The 22,712-nt window shown below is 42.2% G+C and overlaps 1 protein-coding gene across 3 annotated transcripts in view; it reads left to right on the forward strand.

Moving 5' to 3' along the window:
* The window catches only part of nmbr (neuromedin B receptor), a 39,204-nt gene extending 35,689 nt beyond the window's left edge, over window positions 1-3,515 (forward strand). For 2 of the 3 annotated variants that reach the window (XM_072580108.1, XM_072580107.1), the window contains exon 3: window positions 1,794-2,515. In XM_072580108.1, the coding sequence (XP_072436209.1) occupies window positions 1,794-2,180 (387 nt within the window). In that variant the 3' untranslated portion in view covers window positions 2,181-2,515. Of the gene's footprint in view, window positions 1-1,793; window positions 2,516-3,149 lie in introns of those variants that run through there. The other variant, XM_072580109.1, reaches the window with a different exon arrangement.
* Window positions 3,516-22,712: the final 19,197 nt, after the last annotated feature.

Below are 22,712 nucleotides of genomic sequence, written 5' to 3' on the forward strand. Positions count from 1 at the left end.
ACACAGGCACACACACAAAGTGACATGTATACACACACACATATTTACACACAGTCACATATAAACACACACAACACAGACACACACACACACACACACACAAACCTATAATCCTCTCCTTCATTGAAGAAGATTGGTCTCTGGTGAATTGAAGGTCACAAAATAGGATGAGATTTTTATTCTGGCTGAATCAGTTGTGAAAAATAATAGAGAACGAGTTTGTTTTATCCTTGATTGCATGGATTTGTAGTGAAAGATGGCTGCTCACACACAATATAAACACCAGCTTGCTGTGAATTCCCCTGTGAGCTATTTCTGGGTTTAATGTTTGACAGCAATACATTAACACGCTGAGGTTAGTAGCTTGATTTTGTTTGACAGTCTGGTAGTTCAGGACATGTGGGTGACCATCAGGAGGAGACCTGTGCAGCCTGTCCCCATACAAAAATGGTGGCCAGCGACTGAACGTCATGTTGGAGTAGCAAAGAACCAGATTAAAAACCAAATCCTATTAGAATGATTTAGAAAAATTGAAAGATTCCTCTCCAACCCCATTTAATTGTCTGATATCTGGTCCCAGAGATCTTTACAGACTTGATTTTAGCATAATGAGCATGCATGTATTAAATGTAGAAGTTGACTCAACATCAGCAGTCACATACTGTTGAGATTCCAAGAAAAAAAAATTGAAGAACTGTCCTTAGGACCCTATAGTACAAAGATTAACATTCTGTACATTAGTGTGTGGATGGATGGGTTCACTAGAACTTTTCCTAACATTCAAACATTGAAGTGGCAACAAAAGCCTGGGACAGTAAGATGGTGTGATGGGATAGGAGGATGAAGTGAATTGGACAGTCGAGATTATTTGGATCAGGTGGAATAGATTCAATGATCTTCCTCACTGATGCCCTAACTGCAATTTTACCACATGAAGTAGGAATAAAGAAAGGAACTTGAGACTTGTAAAGATTGGACAACAGACCTGATTCAATCAGGAAAACTAACCACTTAGGTCATAGAAGGAGAGATGGTTAAGGAAATGAACTCAAGGAGATGAATTGGCCTTTTTGGTAATTATTATACCTGAAGATAGAAGAAAATTACAAAAAGCAAATGATAAAAAGTGACTGATAGGTGAACATGCCTACTGAGTCATGAACCATAAAACCATTTTGTTCAGAATTTCACTAAATGATGCATCATTGGATATAAATGAAATTATTTATATGCCCTTTGTAGCAGTGGTCATTTAGGCTTTGCATTTTTCTGTTTAAATTTGCTCGTTTGTGTTTAAACATTTGATCATTGACAGTGAATTGAGACATTTGAGGAAAACTCCATTAACAGTAACTGATATTGAAAATCCTTTGGGTTAGGTTTGTTTCTGCAGTGATAATTCACGATTGGGATGGGCCATTTCTGTTAGCTAGCTGCCTTCAATAGTAGACTGGCAAGAGGAGATGGTTCAGTGCACAGCAGGAAGGGTAACTACTTGGAAAGGACAAGTTCAGGGTTTAGATAGGGATCTGGGGGTGGGGTGGGGGGGGGCAGTGGGGGATCAGTTTTCACCATGCTGTGCTCAGTTGCAAAGGAATACAATGGATTCAACCTCTCAAAAGTTGGGGGTAATTGTTATCACTGTGCGCTGTGGGTGTTGGCACAGTTGGGGTTGGAGAGGTCTTTTGAGTTGACTGTATATGAACAGGCACCATTACTGTTGGTGTTGCTTGGCATTGCTTGTTCTTCCCATTGAGTTCACTTTTCCCTATGTTCGCTCTTTCCTTTCCCAGATGGAAACCCGAAAGCGCCTGGCGAAGATTGTGCTGGTGTTCGTGGGTCTGTTTGCTCTCTGCTGGTTCCCCAACCACGTGCTGTACATGTACCGCTCCTTCCACTATGGCGAGATCGACCCCTCCCTTGGGCACCTCATGGTTACCGTGCTGGGCCGCGTGCTAAGCTTCTCTAACTCTTGCGTGAACCCCTTCGCCCTGTACCTTCTGAGCGAGAGTTTCCGGAGGCATTTCAATGGTCACCTCCGGTGCCAGAGGCGACAATCGCACTTCAGCTCCAACAGCTACTTCCAGAGTACGTCGGCCATGAGGATGACATCTGTACGAAGCAGCAATAGGAACACCATCAGCAATGGCCACAGCCTCAAGCAGGAGTCAGTGGCATAAAATGATCTTCCATTGTACTTCGTCTCTACGTAAGTTCAGTCTTGAGGCTATTGCCATCTCCCTGCCCATCGCCCCTCCCACGTCATTGATCCAAACGCTATCTGACTTTTTGGGAACCAAAAAAAAATGAGATGACACTTTGGATCAATACACATTGCCTTTCAAACCATGAAACTTGAAAGTTTTCCCTCTCTCTCTGATGATTGGAGATACCTGTGAGATAAGTTTGCACGTCTCACTCCTAATCTCCATGGATATGGCTCAATGTCACAGGGGAGACTCAGAATTCAACATCTGTTGGTGTCATAATGATCAGATTTTGCTTCAGGACTATCCTGTGGGTGGTACACACATGAAAAGAAATCCCTGATCTTTACCTTGTCATAGTTTATACATGAGGTGTTGAACACAACTTAGTTGGAATTAACGCTCTAGCTTTGCAGTTCCCTTGTGGTACTTTCATGATTGTATTTTGATTAATGAGATTGGCCTTTATTTTAAATACTTGGAATAACCATCTATCTTTCTCCAGTCTTTCTCCATTGCTGAGCCCTCAGAAATCTAGGGAGCAGTCATTGGATTTGTCCAAGTCTGCCTCCTAGGGGTAAAAATCTTCAATAGCATCTTTTGCAATCTCATCATAACACTCCACAGCCAGCTATGTATTTTTTGAAGTGTAGACCCTATTGAAATGTAGGAAATGCAGTTGCCAAGTTGTGCACAGCAAGGTCCCATGAATATCCATTTCATGATGTGCAGGTAATGAGAGGAGATGGTGGTGGAGTGGTGATGAGTTATCCAGGGTCCAGGCTAATTCCCTGAAGAAGTCGGTTCAAATCCCACTGTGGCAATAGTGGAGTTTAAATTGAACTAATAGATCTCAGTTAAAAGCTAGTCATATTACCAGTGACAATGAAAAAGTTCTATTTATTTTTCTAAAACCCCACATTTTTCATTAATGCACTTTAGGAGAAGTAAAGTCATCATAGTCCAAGGAGGACAAAGGGCTGCTCTGTCATTGGTACTGCTTTAACCTGAGGGTCACCATGCCTCAGGCGAGGGAAAGGTTCAGATGGACAGTCCTTCATGGGGTAACCTCAGCCATTGCGAGAATTGAACCTATGCTGTTGGTGTCATTCTGACAACCTTCGAGTAACTAACCGCCTTTTTGGCATTATTGTCCCGACATGGTCTGGCCTATATGTGACTCCTAACCTCGAACTACCATCTAGAATGTTCAACAGCACTGAGGGCTGGGCAACAAATACTGACCTTGTCAGTGACACCCGCAATTCGTGGAAGAGCAAAGACAATAATCTGCTGCTGTAATGTTAGTTGGACAATCATGCCATGCTATAATGTTAGTTGGACAATAGTGCCATGCTGTAATGTTAGTTGGACAATAGTGCCATGCTGTAATGTTAGTTGGACAATCGTGCCATGCCAGGAATCAATCTGGTGAATCTTCACTGCACTCCCTCTGTGGCAAGTGTATAATTTCTCAGATGAGGAGACCAACGCTGCACACGATACTACAGGCCTCGTCCCCTAATAACCTGGACATCTGTGGTACAAATGCATTGCTCTTTTACTGGAAATCTCTTGTGATAAAGAATGCCATTGCATTTGCCTTCCTATCTGCTTGCTGCACCAAATACTTGCTTTCAATCATCAGAGTTCAATGAGTTACTTTGATTGAATTCACTTTGTACATCAATGTTTCCGAATCTATCACCTGTCTAGGTAACAGTCCACCATTGTGTTTATCCAACTGGAGTGGACAACTTCACATTAATCCACATTTCACTGCATCTAGCTCAAGTCTGCACTGTGCCTGAAGAACTTTGATAAGTTCAGATAAATCTGAACCTTAATTATTTAAAATTGTTAGAGAGCACCTTCCCACACTGCTTAGTTCATGGATGGGTTCCAAATCTTGGTCACTTACCTCGAGTCATTCTGCTGTACAAGTAGAGCATGTGACTTTCAAATACATTCTAGCTCTCAGCAATTAATCTTATGCCCCTGCTGTATGCATGTAGCCCTGCACTATCTTCCCCTAGTGTTACAGCATATCCTATATACAACAGTGGAAAAAAACACTGTACAAGTTACACAAATTTAATCTGTCGTGGGATGTGCATTTGTGATAAATCGAAGGCAGCCAAGTGAAGCATAATCGAACTGTGCTTTGTACTGTGAAAGTTCAGCAGTAATTGGGAAATGGACTCAATAGAAGCTGGATAATGGACACAGAGGCTGTCGAGATGGAAGTTGAGAACAAGGGGAACCTGTTATGATTTTGGGAAGGAGCAAACGCATGACAGCAGAAGTGTGTGAAATAGATTGCATGCAGTTGAGGATCCAGCCCAGCACACAGGAGAGGGATTTCATTCGTTGAAATAAAGGCAAGGCATATTGGAAGCACCGGTACAGAAGAGTTCATGTCTGAAAGTGCGTGACTGAGCAAGAGTAACATGGAGAATGATAATAGATTTAACAATGATCTTCTGACATTTTCACAACTTCCTGTGTGACTCCACAACAAAAAGTATCTTCCCCCCCCATCCCTTTCAGCATTCCAAAGGGATTGTTCACTCCACAACTTCCTGGTTTATTCCTCACTTAATCCCTCTTCTCTACAGCACCTTTTGTTAAGACAGCAAGAGGCGCAATAACTGTCCAGTTAGTCTTCCTTCTCACCATCCAATGGCCCTATCAATCCTTCCAAAGGAGACTGTATTTCATTCTGTTTGACTTGCTTCATTCACTGCACTGACAATACCATCTCCCCAACACTGGAAAGACCACACACAGACTGGGTGACTGTTTTAGGGAACACTTTCTCTCTGTCCCTAAATGTGACCCAGTGCTTCCTGTCATTTTTAATATCAATTCTCCATCTTTAACGTCACCATCCTTGACTTGTTGCAATGCTCCCGTGAAGCTTAACAGAAGCTAAAGGAACAGAACCTTATCTAAAGGGAAAAATCAAAGGAACTGAGGATGCCAGAAATCAGAAACAAAAACAGGAATTGCTGGAACATCTTGGCAGCATCTGTGGTGAGAAATCAGTGTTAATGTTTCAGGTCCAGTTATCCCTCCTCAGTTCTGAGATGCTGCCAGACCTGCTGAGCTTTTCCAAACATTTCTGGTTTTGTTTGTCACAAAATCTTATCTGCTCACTTGACATTCCTGAGCCTCCAGGGATCAAGACAGCATTCACCAATTTAGATCGTAATCACTGCCTCTATTTGGCTTTGTGGGTCATTTTGTTTGTGGTTTATATTTATGTTCTTTCTTCATTTGTTCACATTGCGATTGTCATTCAGCCACTCATACCTCATCTGGACATTGCATTCATTTCTACACCATTTCCCTTGTCACTCTCTTTAGTTTTGTCTAAGAAGGATGCTGCCAGGGTTGGAGGATTTGAGCTGTAGGGAGAGGGTGAACAGGTTGGGGCTGTTTTCCCTGAAGCGTCGGAGGCTGAGGGGTGACCTTTTAGAGGTTTACAAAATTATAAGGGGCATGGATAGGGTAAATAGACAAAGTCTTCCCTGGGGTCAGTGAGTACAGAACTAGAGGGCATAGGTTTAGGGTGAGAGGGGAAAGATACAAAAGAGACCTATGGGGCAACTTTTTCACACAGAGGGTGGCACATGTATGGAATGAGATGCCAGAGGAAGTGGTGGAGGCTGGTACAATTACAACATTTAAAAACCATTTGGATGGGTATATGAATAGGAAGGATTTGGAGGGATATGGATTGGGTGCTGGCAGGTGGGACAAGATTGAGTTGTTTTATCTGGTTGGCATGGACAGTTTGGACCGAAGGGTCTGTTTCCAAACTGTACATCTCTATGAGTCTATGACTCTAGAAGCTTTTGCCATTTAACCTCTCCTGCTCTCAACGCTATCACAGGTCTCATTTTTTTTAAGTTCTTTCATGGGATATGAGTGTTGCTGCCAAGGTCAGTATTTATTGCCTACCCTTCATAGCTCTTGAAATTAGCAGCTTGCTCGATAATTTCAGACTGCTGTTATGAGTGAAGCATATTGCAGTGCATCTGGAGACTCATGTAGGTCAGACCAGGTCAGAAAGGCAGATTTCCAACCTGAAAGATTGTTAGTCAACAAGACAGGAACCAGTAATGGTACCACTGCTAAGAGGAGCTTTCAATTCTAGATTGATTAATTGAATATCAATGTTTCCAGCTGCCAAGTTGGTATTTAAACACATATTGCCAAAGCATTAAAATAAAACAAAGATCTGCAGATATTGGACATCTAGAACAAAAATAGAACTTGCTGGAGAAACTCCCTTCTTCATTGGATTTCAGGTCATAGGGTCATAGAGATGTACAGCATGAAAACAGACCATTTGGTTCAATTCATCCATGCCAACCAGTTATCCTAAATTAATCTAGTCCCAGTTGCCAGCACTTGGCCCATATCCATCTATATCCTTCCTATTCATGTACTCATCCAGATACCTCTTAAATACTGTCATTGTACCAGCCACCACCACTACCTTTGGCAGCTCATTCCATACGCGTACCACCCTCTGTGTGAAAAAGTTGCCCCTTAGATCCCTTTTAAATCTTTGCCCTCTCATCTTAAACCTATGCCCTCTAATTTTGGACTACCTACCCTAAGGAAAATACCTCACTTTTTTACCCTGTCTATGCTCCTCATGATCTCATAAACCTCTATAAGGTCACCCGTCAGCCACTGACACTCCAGGAAAAAAATAGCCCCAAACTATTCAGCCTCTCCCTATAGCTCAAACCCTCTAATCTGGCAACATCCTTGTAAATCTCATCTGAACTCTTTCAAGTTTCACAACTCCTATACAAGAGATTTGAAATGTCAACTCTGTTTCCTCTCCATCGATGCTCCAAGACCTACTGAGTTTCTCTAGTAAGTTCTGTTTTTGTTCCCCAGAGCATTAGCCTATGTCAAAATGTGTGGCGCTGGAAAAGCACAGCCAGTCAGGCAGCATCCGAGGAGCAGGGGAGTTGATGTTTCGAGCATAAGCTCTTCATCAGGAGTTCCTTCACCACATTCCTGATGAAGAGCTTATGCTTGAAACATTGACTCTCCCGCTTCTTGGCTGCTGCCTGACCATCTGCGCTTTTCCAAGGCCACACTCTTTGCTCTGATCTCCAGCATCTGCAGCCCGCACGTTCTCCTCATTAGCTTACAGGTCCATTAGCCCAGTGCCATCCCAGTGGATCACCATATCCTCCACACTCACTCACCTCATTTGCTTATTACCCTGATATTTACATCTTTCTTCAGTTCTGGATGAAAAGTCATTGACCTGCCTCTGTTTCACACCACAGATGCTGATGAGCATGCCCAGTATTCTCTGCTTCGCCTCACTAAACCAGCACATTGCTGTATGTATGAACATGCTGTCGACAAATTGACGGCCATGCTTCCTACATTTCAACAGCAATTACATTTGCAAAACTACTTAAGTGGCTTTAAAGTGCTTTGGGATTTATGAAGATGTGAAAGCCTCCTTCTTTCCTTTCTCACAATGACACCTGCAACCCTTTGAATAGTCATAAAATGTGTCTCTAAGTGCAGTTGAGTCAATTAAAGGCTGATTAGCTGCCATCTATGTGCTAATGAGACAATTGCACACACAGCAGGCAGGGCTTCAGCACGGATACACAAAGCCAAAATGTCAAACTTTTGGGATTCATCAGCAACTGAATTGGAGACAACTTCCAAATGCTACAGTTAGAGAGTTAAATGAGCTTTGCCTAAAAACATAGATCACAGAACAATACCAGACACAACCTTTACACACTCACTGACACTTCCTATCTAGATTAAGAATTTAGGAACAAATTATTGCAGATGCTGGAATCTGTACTAAAAACAACAAATGCTGGAGATCACAGCAGGTCAGGCAGCCTCCACAGAGAGAGAACAAAGTAATGTTTCGAGTCTAGATGATTCGTCATCAGATTTGTTTTTAAATTAAGAACTTGCCAAGATTAAAATTTCTTTCTACTCTCACTTAAAACAATATTATCATTTTCTTATTAGGTTCAATGGTTATTTGGAGGAGCCGGTGTTGGACTGGGGTGTACAAAGTTTAAAAATTGCAAAACACCAGGTTATAATCCGACAGGTTTAATTGGAGGCACTAGCTTTTGGAGCGCTGCTCCTTCGTCAGGTGGTTGATGACCTCTTGAAGGAGCATCGCTCCGAAAGCTAGTTTTACTTGTTCTAGATAAAGAATGCTCTCAGAATAAACTAAAATACGGAGCATAGGCAGCAGCTTCATTTGATGATGTTTGATAATTGGATTAGATCATTTGAATTAGAACTTTGGCCAAATTTGCAGCACCCCTATTCACACCAACTTGAAATCCATTTCAATTAGAATAATGCTAAACATTAATATTTTTCGCCTCACCCTGAAATTCTGCATTATTTCAAACATCTAAATAGCACATTGACAGCTATTCAATTCTGACAGTTACATTATCCAAACAATTCCTAGCATTCTCACTAATGCACTCCCCTTTACTTTGAGTAGGAATTGATACTTAAAGCAAAACAAGATTGCCATTGGAGGAGCAATATCCTTCCCCCCATTGGTGAGACAATACTGTCCACAATGGAGAAAAAGCAAGCTTTTGGTGCAGCTATGGGCAATTTAAGCAGACTTCAAGCAAGAATTGTATAGGCATAATCTTTTTCATCTCTTCTCCCTCTTGGGCTGCAGACACTAATTGTGGACATAAGTCTACGAGCTAATCCTGTACCTTTTTCAATGCAACTTGTGATCAGTTGAAATTCCTTAATCAATGCAGAAGGAGATGAGAATGACAGTGATGGTGCATTATCTGACTCTTGCAACTATCAACTCAGATACAGACATTATTCATCCTTGAGAGGCGAAGGTAGAGATGGGATTTGCACATGTGGTAGCTTATTTGATACAAATATACAGGTATAAGGGTTGATGTAGGTGGTAGTTTGCCTGATCTGGAATATTGTGAGCAAATTTGGTCCCCTTGTTTATGGAAAGATGGAAATCAGAAGGATAAAAAGGGGACATGAGATTGCTTTGGCAAATAGAGTTAAGGAGAATCCAAAGGATTTTTACAAATACATTAAGGACAAAACGGTAACTAGGGAGAGAATAGGGCCCGAATGTATGTTGCTGGAAAAGTGCAGCAGATTAGGCAGCATCCAAGGAGCAGGAGAATCGATGTTTCGGGCATGAGCCCTTCTTCAGGCCCTCATGCCCGAAACGTCGATTCTCCTGCTCCTTGGATGCTGCCTGACCTGCTGCGCTTTTCCGGCAACACATTTTCAGCTCTGAACTCCAGCATCTGCAGTCCTCACTTTCTCCTCGAAGAGAATAGGGCCCCTCAAAGATCAGCAAGGCAGGAGATGAAGGGGATACTGAACAAGTATTTTGCATCAGTGTTTACTGTGAAAAAAGACATGGAAGGTATAAAATGTAGGGAAATAAATGGTGATATTTTGAAAAATGTCCATATTACAGAGGAATAAGTGCTGGATGTCTTGAAATGCATAAAAGTGGATAAATCCCCAGGACCTGATCAGGTGTACCCTAGAACTCTGTGGGAGCCTAGGGAAGCAAATGCTGGGCCCCTTGCTGAGATATTTGTATCACCAATAGTCACAGGTGAGGTACTGGAAGACTGGAGGTTGGCAAATGTGGTGCCACTGTTTAAGAAGGGTGGTACGGACAAGCCGGGGGATTATAGACCGGTGAGTCTGGACCTCAGTGGTGGGCAAGTTGTTGGAGGGAATCCTGACGGACAAGAGGTACATGTATTTGGAAAGGCAAGGACTGATTAGGGATAGTCAACATGACTTTGTGCATGAGAAATCATATCTCACAAACTTGACTGAGTTTATTGAAGAAGTAACAAAGAGGATTGATGAGGGCAGAATGGTGGACATGATCTTTATGGACTTCAGTAAGGCGTTCGACAAGGTTCCACGTGGAAGACTGGTTAGCAAGGTTAGAAGGTCATGGAATACAGGGAGAACTAGCCATTTGGATCAAAGATAGAGACAGAGGGTGGTGGTGGAGGGTTGTTTTCCAGACTGGAGGCCTGTGACCAGTGGAGTGCTATAAGGATCGGTGCTGGGTCCACTACGTTTCATCATTTATATAAATGATTTGGATGTGAGCACTAGAGGTATAGTTAGTAAACTTGCAGATGACACCAAAATTGGAGGTGTAGTGGACAGCGAAAAAAGGTTACCTCAGATTACAATAGAATCTTGATCAGATAGGCTAATGGGCTGAGGAGTGTGAGAATTTAATTTAGATAAATGTGAGTGGCTGAATTTTGGGAAAGTAAATCTTAGCAAGACTTATAATTTTAATGGTCTGGTCCTGGAGAGTGTTGCTGAACAAAGGGACATTGGAGTGTGGGTTCATAGCTCCTTGAAAGTGGAGTCGCAGGTAGATAAGATAGTGAAGAAAGCTTTTGGTATGCTTTCCTTTATTGGTCAGAGTATTGAGTACAGGAGTTGGGAGGTCATGTTGCAGCTGTACAGGACATTGGTTAGGCCACTTTTGGAATATTGCATGCAATTCTGGTCTCCTTCCCATTGGAAGGATGTTTAGATTAGATTAGATTCGATTAGATTACTTACAGTGTGGAAACAGGCCCTTCGGCCCAACAAGTCCACACCGCCCCGCCGAAGCGCAATCCACCCATACCCTACATTTACCCCTTACCTAACACTACGGGCAATTTAGCATGGCCAATTCACCTGACCTGCACATCTTTGGACTGTGGGAGGAAACCGGAGCACCCAGAGGAAACCCACGCAGACACGGGGAGAACATGCAAATGCCACACAGTCAGTCGCCTGAGGCGGGAATTGAACCCAGGTCTCTGGCGCTGTGGGGCAGCAGTGCTAACTTGAAAGGGTTCAGAAAAGATCTACAAGGATATTACCAGGGTTGGAGGATTTGAGCTATAGGGAGAGGCTGAACAGGCTGGGGCTGTTTTCCCTCGAGCATCGGAGGCTGAGTGGTGATCTTATAGAGATTTGTAAAATCATGAGGGACATGGTTAGGATAAATAGACAAAGTCTTTTCCCTGGGGTTGGAGAGTCCAGAACTAGAGGGCATAGGTTTAGATGAGAGGGGAAAGATATAAAAGAGACCTAAGGGACAACTTTTTCATGCAGAGGGTGGTGTGTGTATGGAATGAGTTGCCAGATGATGTGGTGGAGGCTGGTACAACTGCAACATTTAAAAGGTATCTGGATGGGTATATGAATAGGAAGGGTTTGGAGGAATATGGACCGGGTGCTGGCAGGTGGGACTAGATTGGGTTGGGATATCTGGTCAGCATGGACGAGTTGGACCGAAGGGTCTGCTTCCGTGCTGTACATCCATAGGACTCTAAAGAAAGCTAGTGCTTCCAAATAAACCTGTTGGACTTTAACCTGGTGTTGTGTGATTTTTAACTTACAACCAGAAAGCTCCCAAAAACTCACATCTGTGAAACTAGACATTAGAACCAAACACAGAAGATGCTGGAGAAATGTTTCAAGACTCGAAGTATTAATTCTGTTTCTTTTTCCACCAGACCTGCTGATGTTCTCCAGCGTTTTCTGTTTGTTTCAGATATCTGGTGTCTGCAATATTTTGCTTTGATTCAAGAACATCTGAAACACGGGCCACTCAAGCCTGCTCCATCATTCAAGAAAATCATATTTTATCTGATTATGGCTTTGACTTCACTTTCCTGGTGGTCCACTCACCCTCTCCCACGCTCCCCACCCCATTGCAAATAAACCTTGACTCCCTTCTCTGTCGAAAACCTGGCTAACTCAGCTTTGAATACACTGACTAGCTCTGTCTATACTAGTCTCCAGAGAGAAGAATTTCAAACACTAATTCCAAACATCTCTGAGAGAAGAAGTGCTTTGTCATCTCCACCTTTCATGGGAAACCCTTTAATTTGAAATTATGCCTCCTGGTTATATATTTCTCCATGAGGTGAGACACTTGCTCAGTCTCTCCCCTGTCTAACCACCTCAGTTATGTATTTATGTACTAAAAGATCTCATTCCTCTTGACAGCAAACTGTAGTGGCAAACTTGCTCAATCTTTCTTTATCGGGACCAAATCACCCATCCTGGAAATTAGCCCAGTGAACTTTCTCTGAGCTGCTACTAATTCAAGTATATTCATCCTTAAATAAGAGACACAAACATGTGCAGCACTTTAGATGTGGATTCACCATTTTTTTTTGCCATATATATATACTTTAAGACCATAAGGTATGGGAGCAAAAGTAGGCCATTCAGCCCATCGAGTCTGCTCTGCCATTCTGATCTAATGATCCTCAATTTCCTCTTTTCTAATTTCCCCATAATCCTTTACTGAGTAAAAATCCCTCTATCTCAGCTTTGAATATACATAAGGTCCCAGCTTCAACAGCCCTCTGTAGTAAAGAATTCCATAGATTCACAACCATCTGAGTGAAGAAATTCCACCTCATTTCTGTCTTAAATGCGCAACCTTTTATTCTGAGATTTTTTTTAGTCTCCATTCCCTATATTGAGGAAACAGGCCTTTCAGCCCAACATCACCCCACTGAAGAGCAATCCACCCAGACCCATCTCCCTCTGACTAATGCACCGAACACCATGGGCAATTTAGCATGGCAATTCCACCTGCCCCGCACATCTTTGGATTTGGGGAGGAAACCCACACAGACTCGAGGAGAATGTACAAACCCCATACAGGCAGTTACCCGAGGCTAGAATCGAACCTGGGTCCCTGATGCTGTGCGGCAGCAGTGCTAACTGCTGAGCCACTGTGCCACCCTAAATTTTCTCCTCTGGTCTTGGACTCTACCACAAGGGGAAACAACCTCCTGGAAATAACTGTCAAGACCTCAAGAATTTTGTATGTTGCAATAAGGTCCCCCCTCATTTCTCTATGTTTTGTAAAACAAATTTGTAAAAGTACATTAGAAGAGATTTCCACTCAACTATTATAGAAAGTGCAACAAAATTCAACTTGCTCTATACAATATACAGATTATTCTATTATAATGCGCATTTCATTAACATGAATTTGCTATAATGTGATTGACAAATTGGGGACACCGTTTCTATAGCGCATACTTTTAAAATATGTGTTGGTTGTAACGCAACAGCATCACCAATACATTAAGCGCTGTTTCTAAAGCACAATTTTTCTACATCGTGGGATTGCACAAGAACACAACCATCGCGTTATAGAAGAACTAGCTGTATTCCAATATGATTGTAATAAACTTAATATTTACAAAGCACATGACATGTCAGGTATTCTGCAGAAGGGAAAAGCATTTTGAATTGGAAATTACAGAAAATGCAATAGATATAATATTTTTCTCTATCCATGTACCCTTCAGAGATGCCTCAATACCTTTTCAATGCACTTTATACATTCCATGTCAGGCATGTAGCCAGAAGGGCTCCACTGCTCACAGCCTCACAGTGTATTATGGTTGACCGACTTTCAGTAGCTTCCATTCCTCTCTGTACCTGCTGCCCCAAACCTTACTGCATTCATTGTTAGAATCCATTAAATAGAATTCAAATCCATGCTTTTATGTGGGAGCTTTATTTCAATTAACTACACTTTGTAAAACTCAGATGTCACTGATTACTTTTCTGTCATGTAAATAGGGAGGCAATGGCCTCGTGGTAGACTGTTAACCCAAAGAGCCAGGTAATGATCAGGGAGTTTGGGCTTGAATCCCACCATGGCAGTTGGTGTTACTTGTATTCAATGTTTTAAAAATCTGGAATTAAAAGTCTAATGATTGTCAGTTGTTGGAAAAACCTATCAGGTTCACTAATGTCCTTTAGGGAAGGAACCTGCCATCCTTACCTAGTCTGGCCTACATGTGACTCCAGACCCACAGCAATGCAGTTGACTTTTAACTGCCCTCTGGGCAATTAGGAATGGGTAATAAATGTTGGCTTTGCCAGTGATGCCCTCATTCCATGAATGGATTTTTAAAGATCCAGTAACCTGCCCAGTAAAATGAGTTATTGATTTTTTTAAAAATTCATTCATGGGACCAACCTGTTCAAAGATGTTATAGCACACCTCTGCAGCAGGAGGAGCCTGAACCTGGGCATCCAGGCTCAGAGGTGGTAACGCTACCACTGCACCATAAAATCCCTTTCTTTCATCCCCTATCAATCATCCTACTGCACTTGGTATTCCCAGTTAGTCCTGAGTATGCATAGCTTCTGAGGTCAGATGAAATTGAGCATTTTCAGGCTACGAACTCCCCAGGTTTATGCAAATACTTCTCACCCAATTAACTTGTAATTGATAAATCCTTCACCTCTTCCCTCATTCCATTGTGTCTCAGATGCTATTTCAGACCATCTTAGAAAGCCTTGGGCTGCACCTTGGTGTGCTACACCAAGTCAAGGACAATGCCTTGCATTGGATGACCAAAGGAGACTTGATAGCCCTCCAGGAGCAGTTGCTGCTTGCCTCAATGTGCATCCTTGTGACTGGCGCAGAGTACAGAGTCAGCCGCTCTCCTATTCAGCTGTGGCCAAACATTCAACTTGAGTACTCCATCCCTGTGGGAAAAATGGTCAATATTCCGTTTTCTTTTCAGATCACTTGTAGCTGCATGCTAACTTTTCATGATTCATGTACTTGACAGCCTGCCGTTCTGATCAAACCATTGGCAGTTTGCTAAGTACGGTTCCCTGGCAAGAATGCCTTGAAATCACAAAGGGATTGCTCACATGCACATCACACACTATCCAACTGCACTATGTCCCAAGCACCTCACAGTTAATGAGTTGCAATCACTATTACAAGATCCCATAAGCAGCTGTTGAATACATTACCTGTAATGTTTACTTTAATGTCAGTTGTTGATTGAGGTATAAATATTTTCCAGGGGACAGAACACCTAGCTGAGAGTGTGGTGCTGGAAAAGCATAGTAGGTCAGGCAGTATCCAAGGAGCAGGAGAATCTGATCTCCAGCATCTGTATTTTTCATTTTCTCCTCCCGATACAACACCTACTCTTCTTTGGGTAGTGCCAGGGGATCTGTAAAAATCAAAGCCTAAAACCTTTGAAACAGCAATAATAGTCATTTTACATGTGATTCTGATAAATGAACAAGTATAATACATTCATGCTATTACAGTCTGAAAGCTAAATTGATAGATCTTCCATTTTAGTAGCAATTTGTCTTAATTAATTCTCATCAATAATGATTTGACTGTTCAAACTGAGGAAGAAACATATTTCAAATCTGCTGACGCACCATTTTGATTATGGAGAATAGGCACTTACAGTTCCAATTTGATTTCAAAAGATTAATGTAATGCATATTCGATCATCTGTGTCTGTTTACCCTTCTAAATGAACTGTAACTTATTGAAATTATGTAGCACAATTTGCTGCCACACATTTCCCAACTGCTGTTAGAATTACAATTCAGATCAACTTGAGTTTGAGGCAATTTAGTGGGTGCGAGAGTCATTTGTAATCAAATGGATTCTGCATGGCAGGATGTGTCTGAGGGGCAGGTGGACATTTGTAAGGCTGCTTTGCCGAAATATAAACGGAGATATTGAGGAAGAAAAAGGAGGAGTCAGAGATGGACCAGGTAAATGTGAGAACGGAGTGGAAGTTGAAGTTGAATCAATAAACTTTTCCAATTCTGGAGAGGGGAGGGAAGCAGCACCAATGTAATCATCGATATACCGCAGGAAGAGTTGTGGGCGGGAGCCTGAGTAGGACTGGAACAGGGAATGTACCATGTCTCCTACAAAGAGACAGGCATAACTGTGGGTACACACAGCTATCTGTTTGACCTGAAAAAGGATTATCAGATTAAACATGACCTCATTGAATGGGGGCAGATTCAATAGGCTGAACAGCCCATTTCAACATTTAAGTCTTATGGTGTAATAGTTTTGAGGTGAATGGAGCCTTATTTATCACTTCTGGTTATATTTACACACTCAGGATAACATCAAGACTAATGTGGTTCCAGGGTCAGAATGGCTCCCCAAACTCGAATTTGTGTGGCTTGTTTCCAAAGTGTTATCACTTTTGAAGTCAGCCACTGCTGCAGAACAAATGCAGAGCATCTAAAATCTGGCACAATGGTAAATGTCATCTATAATTACCAACTGTACAAATGATTCAGAGGATGACACTCTTTGCCAAAGATATTTAACACAGCCACCAAAACAACCATCTAAACCAAAAAGACAAGTTAATTACACTGCCAAGTGAACAACCACGAGAGGATGGATATCTGTCTTGGTGTTTCTTGCTTTGTCATGACCCTGGTGGGAAGAATGTTCTGGAAATCAAGCCCCACTATTGCACGAGCCATCAGCAATGTGAAATATGATGAGTTGAATCAATGCCTGACAGTAACCACGATCTAAGATTTAAAAAAAAACTCACAACAGCTTTCATCAATGTGTAAGAAAACAAATGAAAATATTTTTATCATAACACTATCCTCCAACATATGACAGAACTGGATTAATAATTATTCATGTCAAACTTAAATTAGATCTCCTTTAAATCTAATCACTCACACATTCATTCACACAGTGGATGGACAAGACAGAAAAGACAGGTTTTCTTTTTAACAATCATGGATGGCAAATATAAGCAAAAAGGCACAAGATAGTGTCAAAGAGTCATAGAGATGTACAGCACGGAAACAGACCCTTCAGTCCAACTTGTCCACGCCAACCAGATATCCTAAATTAATCTAGTCCCATTTGTCAGTACTTGGCCCATATCCCTCTAAACCCTTCCTATTCATGTACCCATCCAGATATCTTTTAAATATTGTAATTGTACCAGCATCCACCATTTCTTCTGGCAGTTTATTCCATACATGCACCACCCTCTGCATGAAAACGTTGCTGCTAATTCCTTTTAAATCTTTCCACTCTCACCCTAAACCTATGCCCTCTAGTTCTGAACTCCCCCACCCCAGGGAAAAGACCTTGTCTATTAATCCTAACCAAGACCCTCATGAGGTCTCTATGAGGTCACCCCTCAGGCTCTGATGCTCCAGGGAAAACAGGTGTAGCCTATTCAACTTGTCCCTATAGCAACATTCTTGTAATTTTTTTCTGAACACACTTTCAAGTTTCACAATATCCTTCCTGTAGGAAGACCAGAATTGCACAGAATATTCCAACAGTGGCCTAACCAATGTCCTGTACAGCCACAACATGACCTCCTAACTCTTGTACTCAATACTCAGACCAATAAAGGAAAGCATACCAAACGCCTTCTTCACTATCCTATCTACCTGTGACTCCACTTTTAAGGAGCTATGAACCTGCACTCCAAGGTTCCCTTGTTCAGCAACACTCCCTTATACCATTAAGTGTATAAGTCCTACTAAGATTTGCTTCCCCAAAGTGCAGCACCTCGTATTGACCTAAATTAAACTCCATCTGCCACTCCTCGGCCCATTGGCCTATCTGATCAAGATCCCATTGTAATCTGAGGCAACCTTCTTTGCTGACCACTACACCTCCAATTTTGGTGTCATTTGCAAACTTACTAACTGTACCTCTTATGCTCACATCCAAATCATTGATATAAATGACCAAAAGCAGTGAACCCAGCACCAATCCTTGTGGTACTCCACTGGTCACAGGCCTCCAGTCTGAAAAGCAACTGTCCACCACCATCTTCTGTCTTCTACCTTCGAGCCATTTCTGTATCCAAATGGCTAGTTCTCCCTATATTCCATGGAGAATATAGATTAGAGTCCAATCCTAATGGAAATATGAAGTTACTTTCTCAGTTTTTGTTTTTGTTTTGGCAACACCATCACATTGTTGAATGCAATGATCTTTAATTCAGCAACTGATCAGTTAGACCTAGGTCTTGGCTTGATTTAGACATTTTCTTTCTTCCTTCAAAATGTTTGAGTGATATTTCTTTGCCATTTAAAAGAGAGAGAATAGATTTTGCTTGCTTGCAGGTTTGAAGCTCTGAGTCCTGATGGATCTCTCTCCTCCAGTTCAGTGAGAAATGGCCACCTGCAACCATTGCCGTGCAGTCACTCTGAGGGTCCATGTGCATGGACCAAAATGCCAACGCCATGCTGATGCAGTCACTATGGTTTCTCCAGCTGCTGCCTTTGCAGGTCTGTGCTGCAGCTGAAGAAATTAGCCAGAATGTAACTTACAACCAACACAAACCCTGTTGATGGGCAGTTACTTTTCTCAATTCAACAATCATTTCTCAACTCAACAACCCAACGCCTCATCTTCCGCCTCAGAACACTTCAACCCCAGGGCATCAATGAGGACTTCATCAGTTTCCTCATTTCCCCTTCTCCCACTCACCCCAGTTCCAACCTTCCAGCTCAGCACTGTCCCCAGGACCTGTCCTACCTGCCCATCTTCCTTTCCACCTATCCACTCCACCCTCCTCTCTGACCTATAACCTTCACCCCCACCCCCATTCACCTATTATGCTCTTTGCTACCTTCCCCACCTTCCTCTCTGACCTACCACCTCCATTCACCTATTGTACTCTATGTTACTTTCTCCCCACCCCCACCCCCCTCTCATTTACCTCTCCACCCTGCCTCTATTCCTGATGAAGGGCTTTTGCCCGAAACATCGATGTTCCTGCTCCTCGGATGCTACCTAGCCAGCTGTGCTTTTCCAGCACCACTCTAATCTAGACTCTGGTTTCCAGCATCTGCAGCCCTTGTTTTTACCTAGTTACTTTTCTATGTTAAAGTCATTTGGAGTCATGAATGAACCGCCAAAGTTTCAAAATTCCACCATCTGACAAAGTTAGATGCTCTGATGTTAACTGATAAGTGACAACATAGTTCCACCTTACTCTGTATAAAATGCTGCAAAGGTCACAGCTGGATTACTGTGTGAGCCGTTCTGGTCACTACACTACAGGGAGGAAATGATTGCACAAGAGAGGGTGCAGAGGAGATTCACCAAAATACTGCCTAGGTTGGATGTTCTGATCAATGAAGAAAGATTGGAAAGGATGGGGTTGGTTTCCTTGAAGCAGCAAATATTGAGAGGGAGTAGTAGATTATTAAAGGGGACAATTCAAGATCAGGTGGTAATATCACTGGACTGTTTATCCAGAGACCCAGTTAATGGTCTGAGGACCTGGGTTTGAATCCTGCCACAGCAGATGGTGGAATTTGAATTCAATGAAAATCTGTGATTGAGAGCCTAATGGTGACCAGGAAACCATTGCTGGTTTTTGATAAAAAACCATCTGGTTCATTAATGTCCTTCAGGGAAGGAAACTGCCATCCTTACGTGGGCTGGCTTACATGCGACTCCAGACCCACAGTAATGTGGTTGACTCTTAACTGCTCTCTGGACAATTAGGAATGGGCAATAAAAGCTGGTCTAGTCAGTGATGCCCTCATCCTGTTCATAAATAGATAAAAATTAATAACCAGAAAGACAAGGATTTAAGGTAAGAGGGCAATTGAGGAGAAGCTTTCTCACCCAGAGGGTGGTGGGTATTTGGAGCTCACTATCTGAAAAGGTGGTTAAGTCAGAAACTGTCATAATATTGAAGTATATTTAGAGATGCACCTTACATTGCCAGGAGCTATTGGCTGAGAGCTGGAAAATTGAATGAGACCAGGTCAATCTTTGTTAACCAGTATGGACATGATGGGCCAAATAGCCTCCTTCCCTGTTCTAAATGACCGTGAATCTGTGAAAACTAAAACAACTAATAATCCAAACTCCCATTTTCCGTTTTATATTTCCAAATTGAACATGCAGTGCTTACACTTTGTTAAATCGGTCTACACTCTGAACGCAATTGACATGACCTTGGGGCAACAGTTCCCAAAGGATTTGTGAATGGAATGGAATTAAATCCCGTGTGGTGAAAGCCTGATTTGATTGCTTTGCAGTGGCTGAGCCAATGTCAAAGGGTCATAGATCAAACATTTAATGCAGTATTGGAATTCAGGAGCAATCCTTTCCCCAGAGAGTAGCGAAAGTATAAAGCCCACGACCAAAGGGAGATATTCTGCTGAATCAAATTGTTAGATTCAGTGGAAAATTGGAAATGCACACAAAGGGACAAAGGACCAGAGGCATCTCGCTCCATTAGAGAGTGAGACAAGGGAGTGGTTATGGATAGTATGAGGATAGCCATTCCCCAAGAATGGGGTAAAGTGTAGAGATAGGATCTCCATGAGCTACCACAACTTCTAAGTGAATTAAAACTGCACTGTTGGCTTTACTTTTCACCACAACCTAGCCAATTGAGCTACCAACCCCCAGGCTATCTGAATAGGGTTAGATGAAGAGAGGATGAGAGGAGACTTGTTTAGGGCTGAATAGCTCACTTCTCTGTACTTAATTTGATCCATGTCTGTGAATATCCTCTTAAAGCAAAGAAATGAGAGCATGGTTCAGGAATGATACCACAGACTATTGATGTGATGGACTCAATACTTATTTTGAAAGAATGCACCACAGGAGTGAAACTATCTGAGTTGAGGTGCATGGTCATTCTATTCCACAAGCATTAGAGAATAATTAAAATGTGCACATTGCTTGTGATCTGGTGAAATGTGAAGTTTGTAATTTGCAGGAGATATGGATTTTCCCCATTGTTAATACTGTATATAAATATGCTCACTTGATCAATATTGTATGCTTGTCAGCGTTGGTGAGTTGTGTCTTCTTGGGTGAGACTCCAGTGCAGTGCTGGAGTGAGTGCCACATTGCCAAAGGTGCCACCTCCTGTATGTGGCACGAAGACAGGACTCCATCTGATTTTCACAGGTGGAGATGAACTGCCATTGTTCGCTAAAACAGAATGGCAAGTAGGGTGTTTCTCCCTGGTCTCCTAGTCAGTATTCATTGTCCAATCGATGTCACTAAAAACTTGTTGTTCATTTCACTGCTTGGTTGTGGGATCTTGCTGTGCACAAATTGATGACCGTATTTTTGACTGAGCTGATGGTCATGCTAATAGACAAGCTGCTAGCTCCTCTTTGTGCTTGGAAATTCAGTGGGCCACATTTCCCTTCATTCCTGCTTCCTGTGCTTTTTCTATGATGTGAAAGTGTGCGTGGTATGCCATGAACGTCCTGTTCCTGTGGCCAAAGTCAGTGTATCATTTTGAGCTTGGGTTCGATTTCTAGCTGTGATGCCACATGGATATGTGTTTGATTGCATTCGGCAAAAATTGTTTGACTGTATAAAACAATGCCAATTTGAATAAAGAGATGAATTATTCAATTATTTCTCTGTGTGTGCCTTAACTGCTTAATCAGCAAGATATGATATGATTTTCCACTTTCTCCTTAATATACACCTCCTACAAAACATGAAGCTCATCTATTTCCTCAGAATGGTGTTATGATTGAGAAATCTTTTTATTATGCACCCTGAAATGAAGTTTGAACAAACAATGTATTTATATGGCAATCTGTTATCAGTGAGTTAATCTATTTATCATAGAGTCATAGAGATGTACAGCATAGAAACAGACCCTTCAGTCCAACTCATCCATGCCGACCAGATAGTCTAGTCCCAATCTAGTCCCAATCCAACCAAATCTAGTCCCACCTGCCAGCACCCAGCCCATATCCCTCCAAACCCTTCCTATTCATATATCCATCCAAATGCCTCTTAAATGTTGCAATTGTACTAGACTCCATCACTTCCTCTGGAAACTCATTCCATACACGTACCATCCTTTGTGTGAAACTATTGCCCATTAGGTCTCGTTTATACCTTTCCCTTCTCACCCTAAACCCTCTAGTTCTGAACTCCCCTGTCCCAGGGAAAAGACCTTGTCTATTTACCCTATCCATGCTCCTCATGATTTTATAAACCCAACGGCCCTAGCCATTTCAGCCTCTCTCTATAGCTCAAAGCCTCCAACTCTCGCAATATCCTTGCAAATCTTTTCTGAACCCTTTCAATTTTCACAACATCCTTCCAATGGGAAGGAGATCAGAATTGCACGCAATATTCCAACAGTGGCCTAACCAATGTCCTGTACAGCCACAGCATGACCTCCCAACTCCTGTACTCAATACTCTGACCAATAAGGGAGAGCATACCAAATGCCTTCTTCACTATCCTATCTACCTGTGACTCTACTTTCAAGGATCTATGAACCTGCATGTCAAGGTCTGTTTGTTCAGCAACACTCTCTTGGACCTTACCACTAAGTGTATTTGTCCTGCTAAGATTTGCTTTCCCAAAATGCAGCACCTCGCATTTATCTAAATTAAACTCCATCTGCCACTCCTCAGCCCATTGATGCATCTGATCAAGATCCTGTTGTAATCTGAGGTAACCTTCTTCGCTGTCCACTACATCTTCACTTTTGGACTTATCTGCAAACCTATTAACTATACCTCTTATGCTCACATCCAAATCATTTATATAAATGATGAAAAGTAGTGGACCCAGCACCAATCCTTATGGCGCACCAATGC

The sequence above is a fragment of the Chiloscyllium punctatum genome, chromosome 11, assembly GCF_047496795.1.
Source record: "Chiloscyllium punctatum isolate Juve2018m chromosome 11, sChiPun1.3, whole genome shotgun sequence".
Taxonomy (NCBI): domain Eukaryota; kingdom Metazoa; phylum Chordata; class Chondrichthyes; order Orectolobiformes; family Hemiscylliidae; genus Chiloscyllium; species Chiloscyllium punctatum.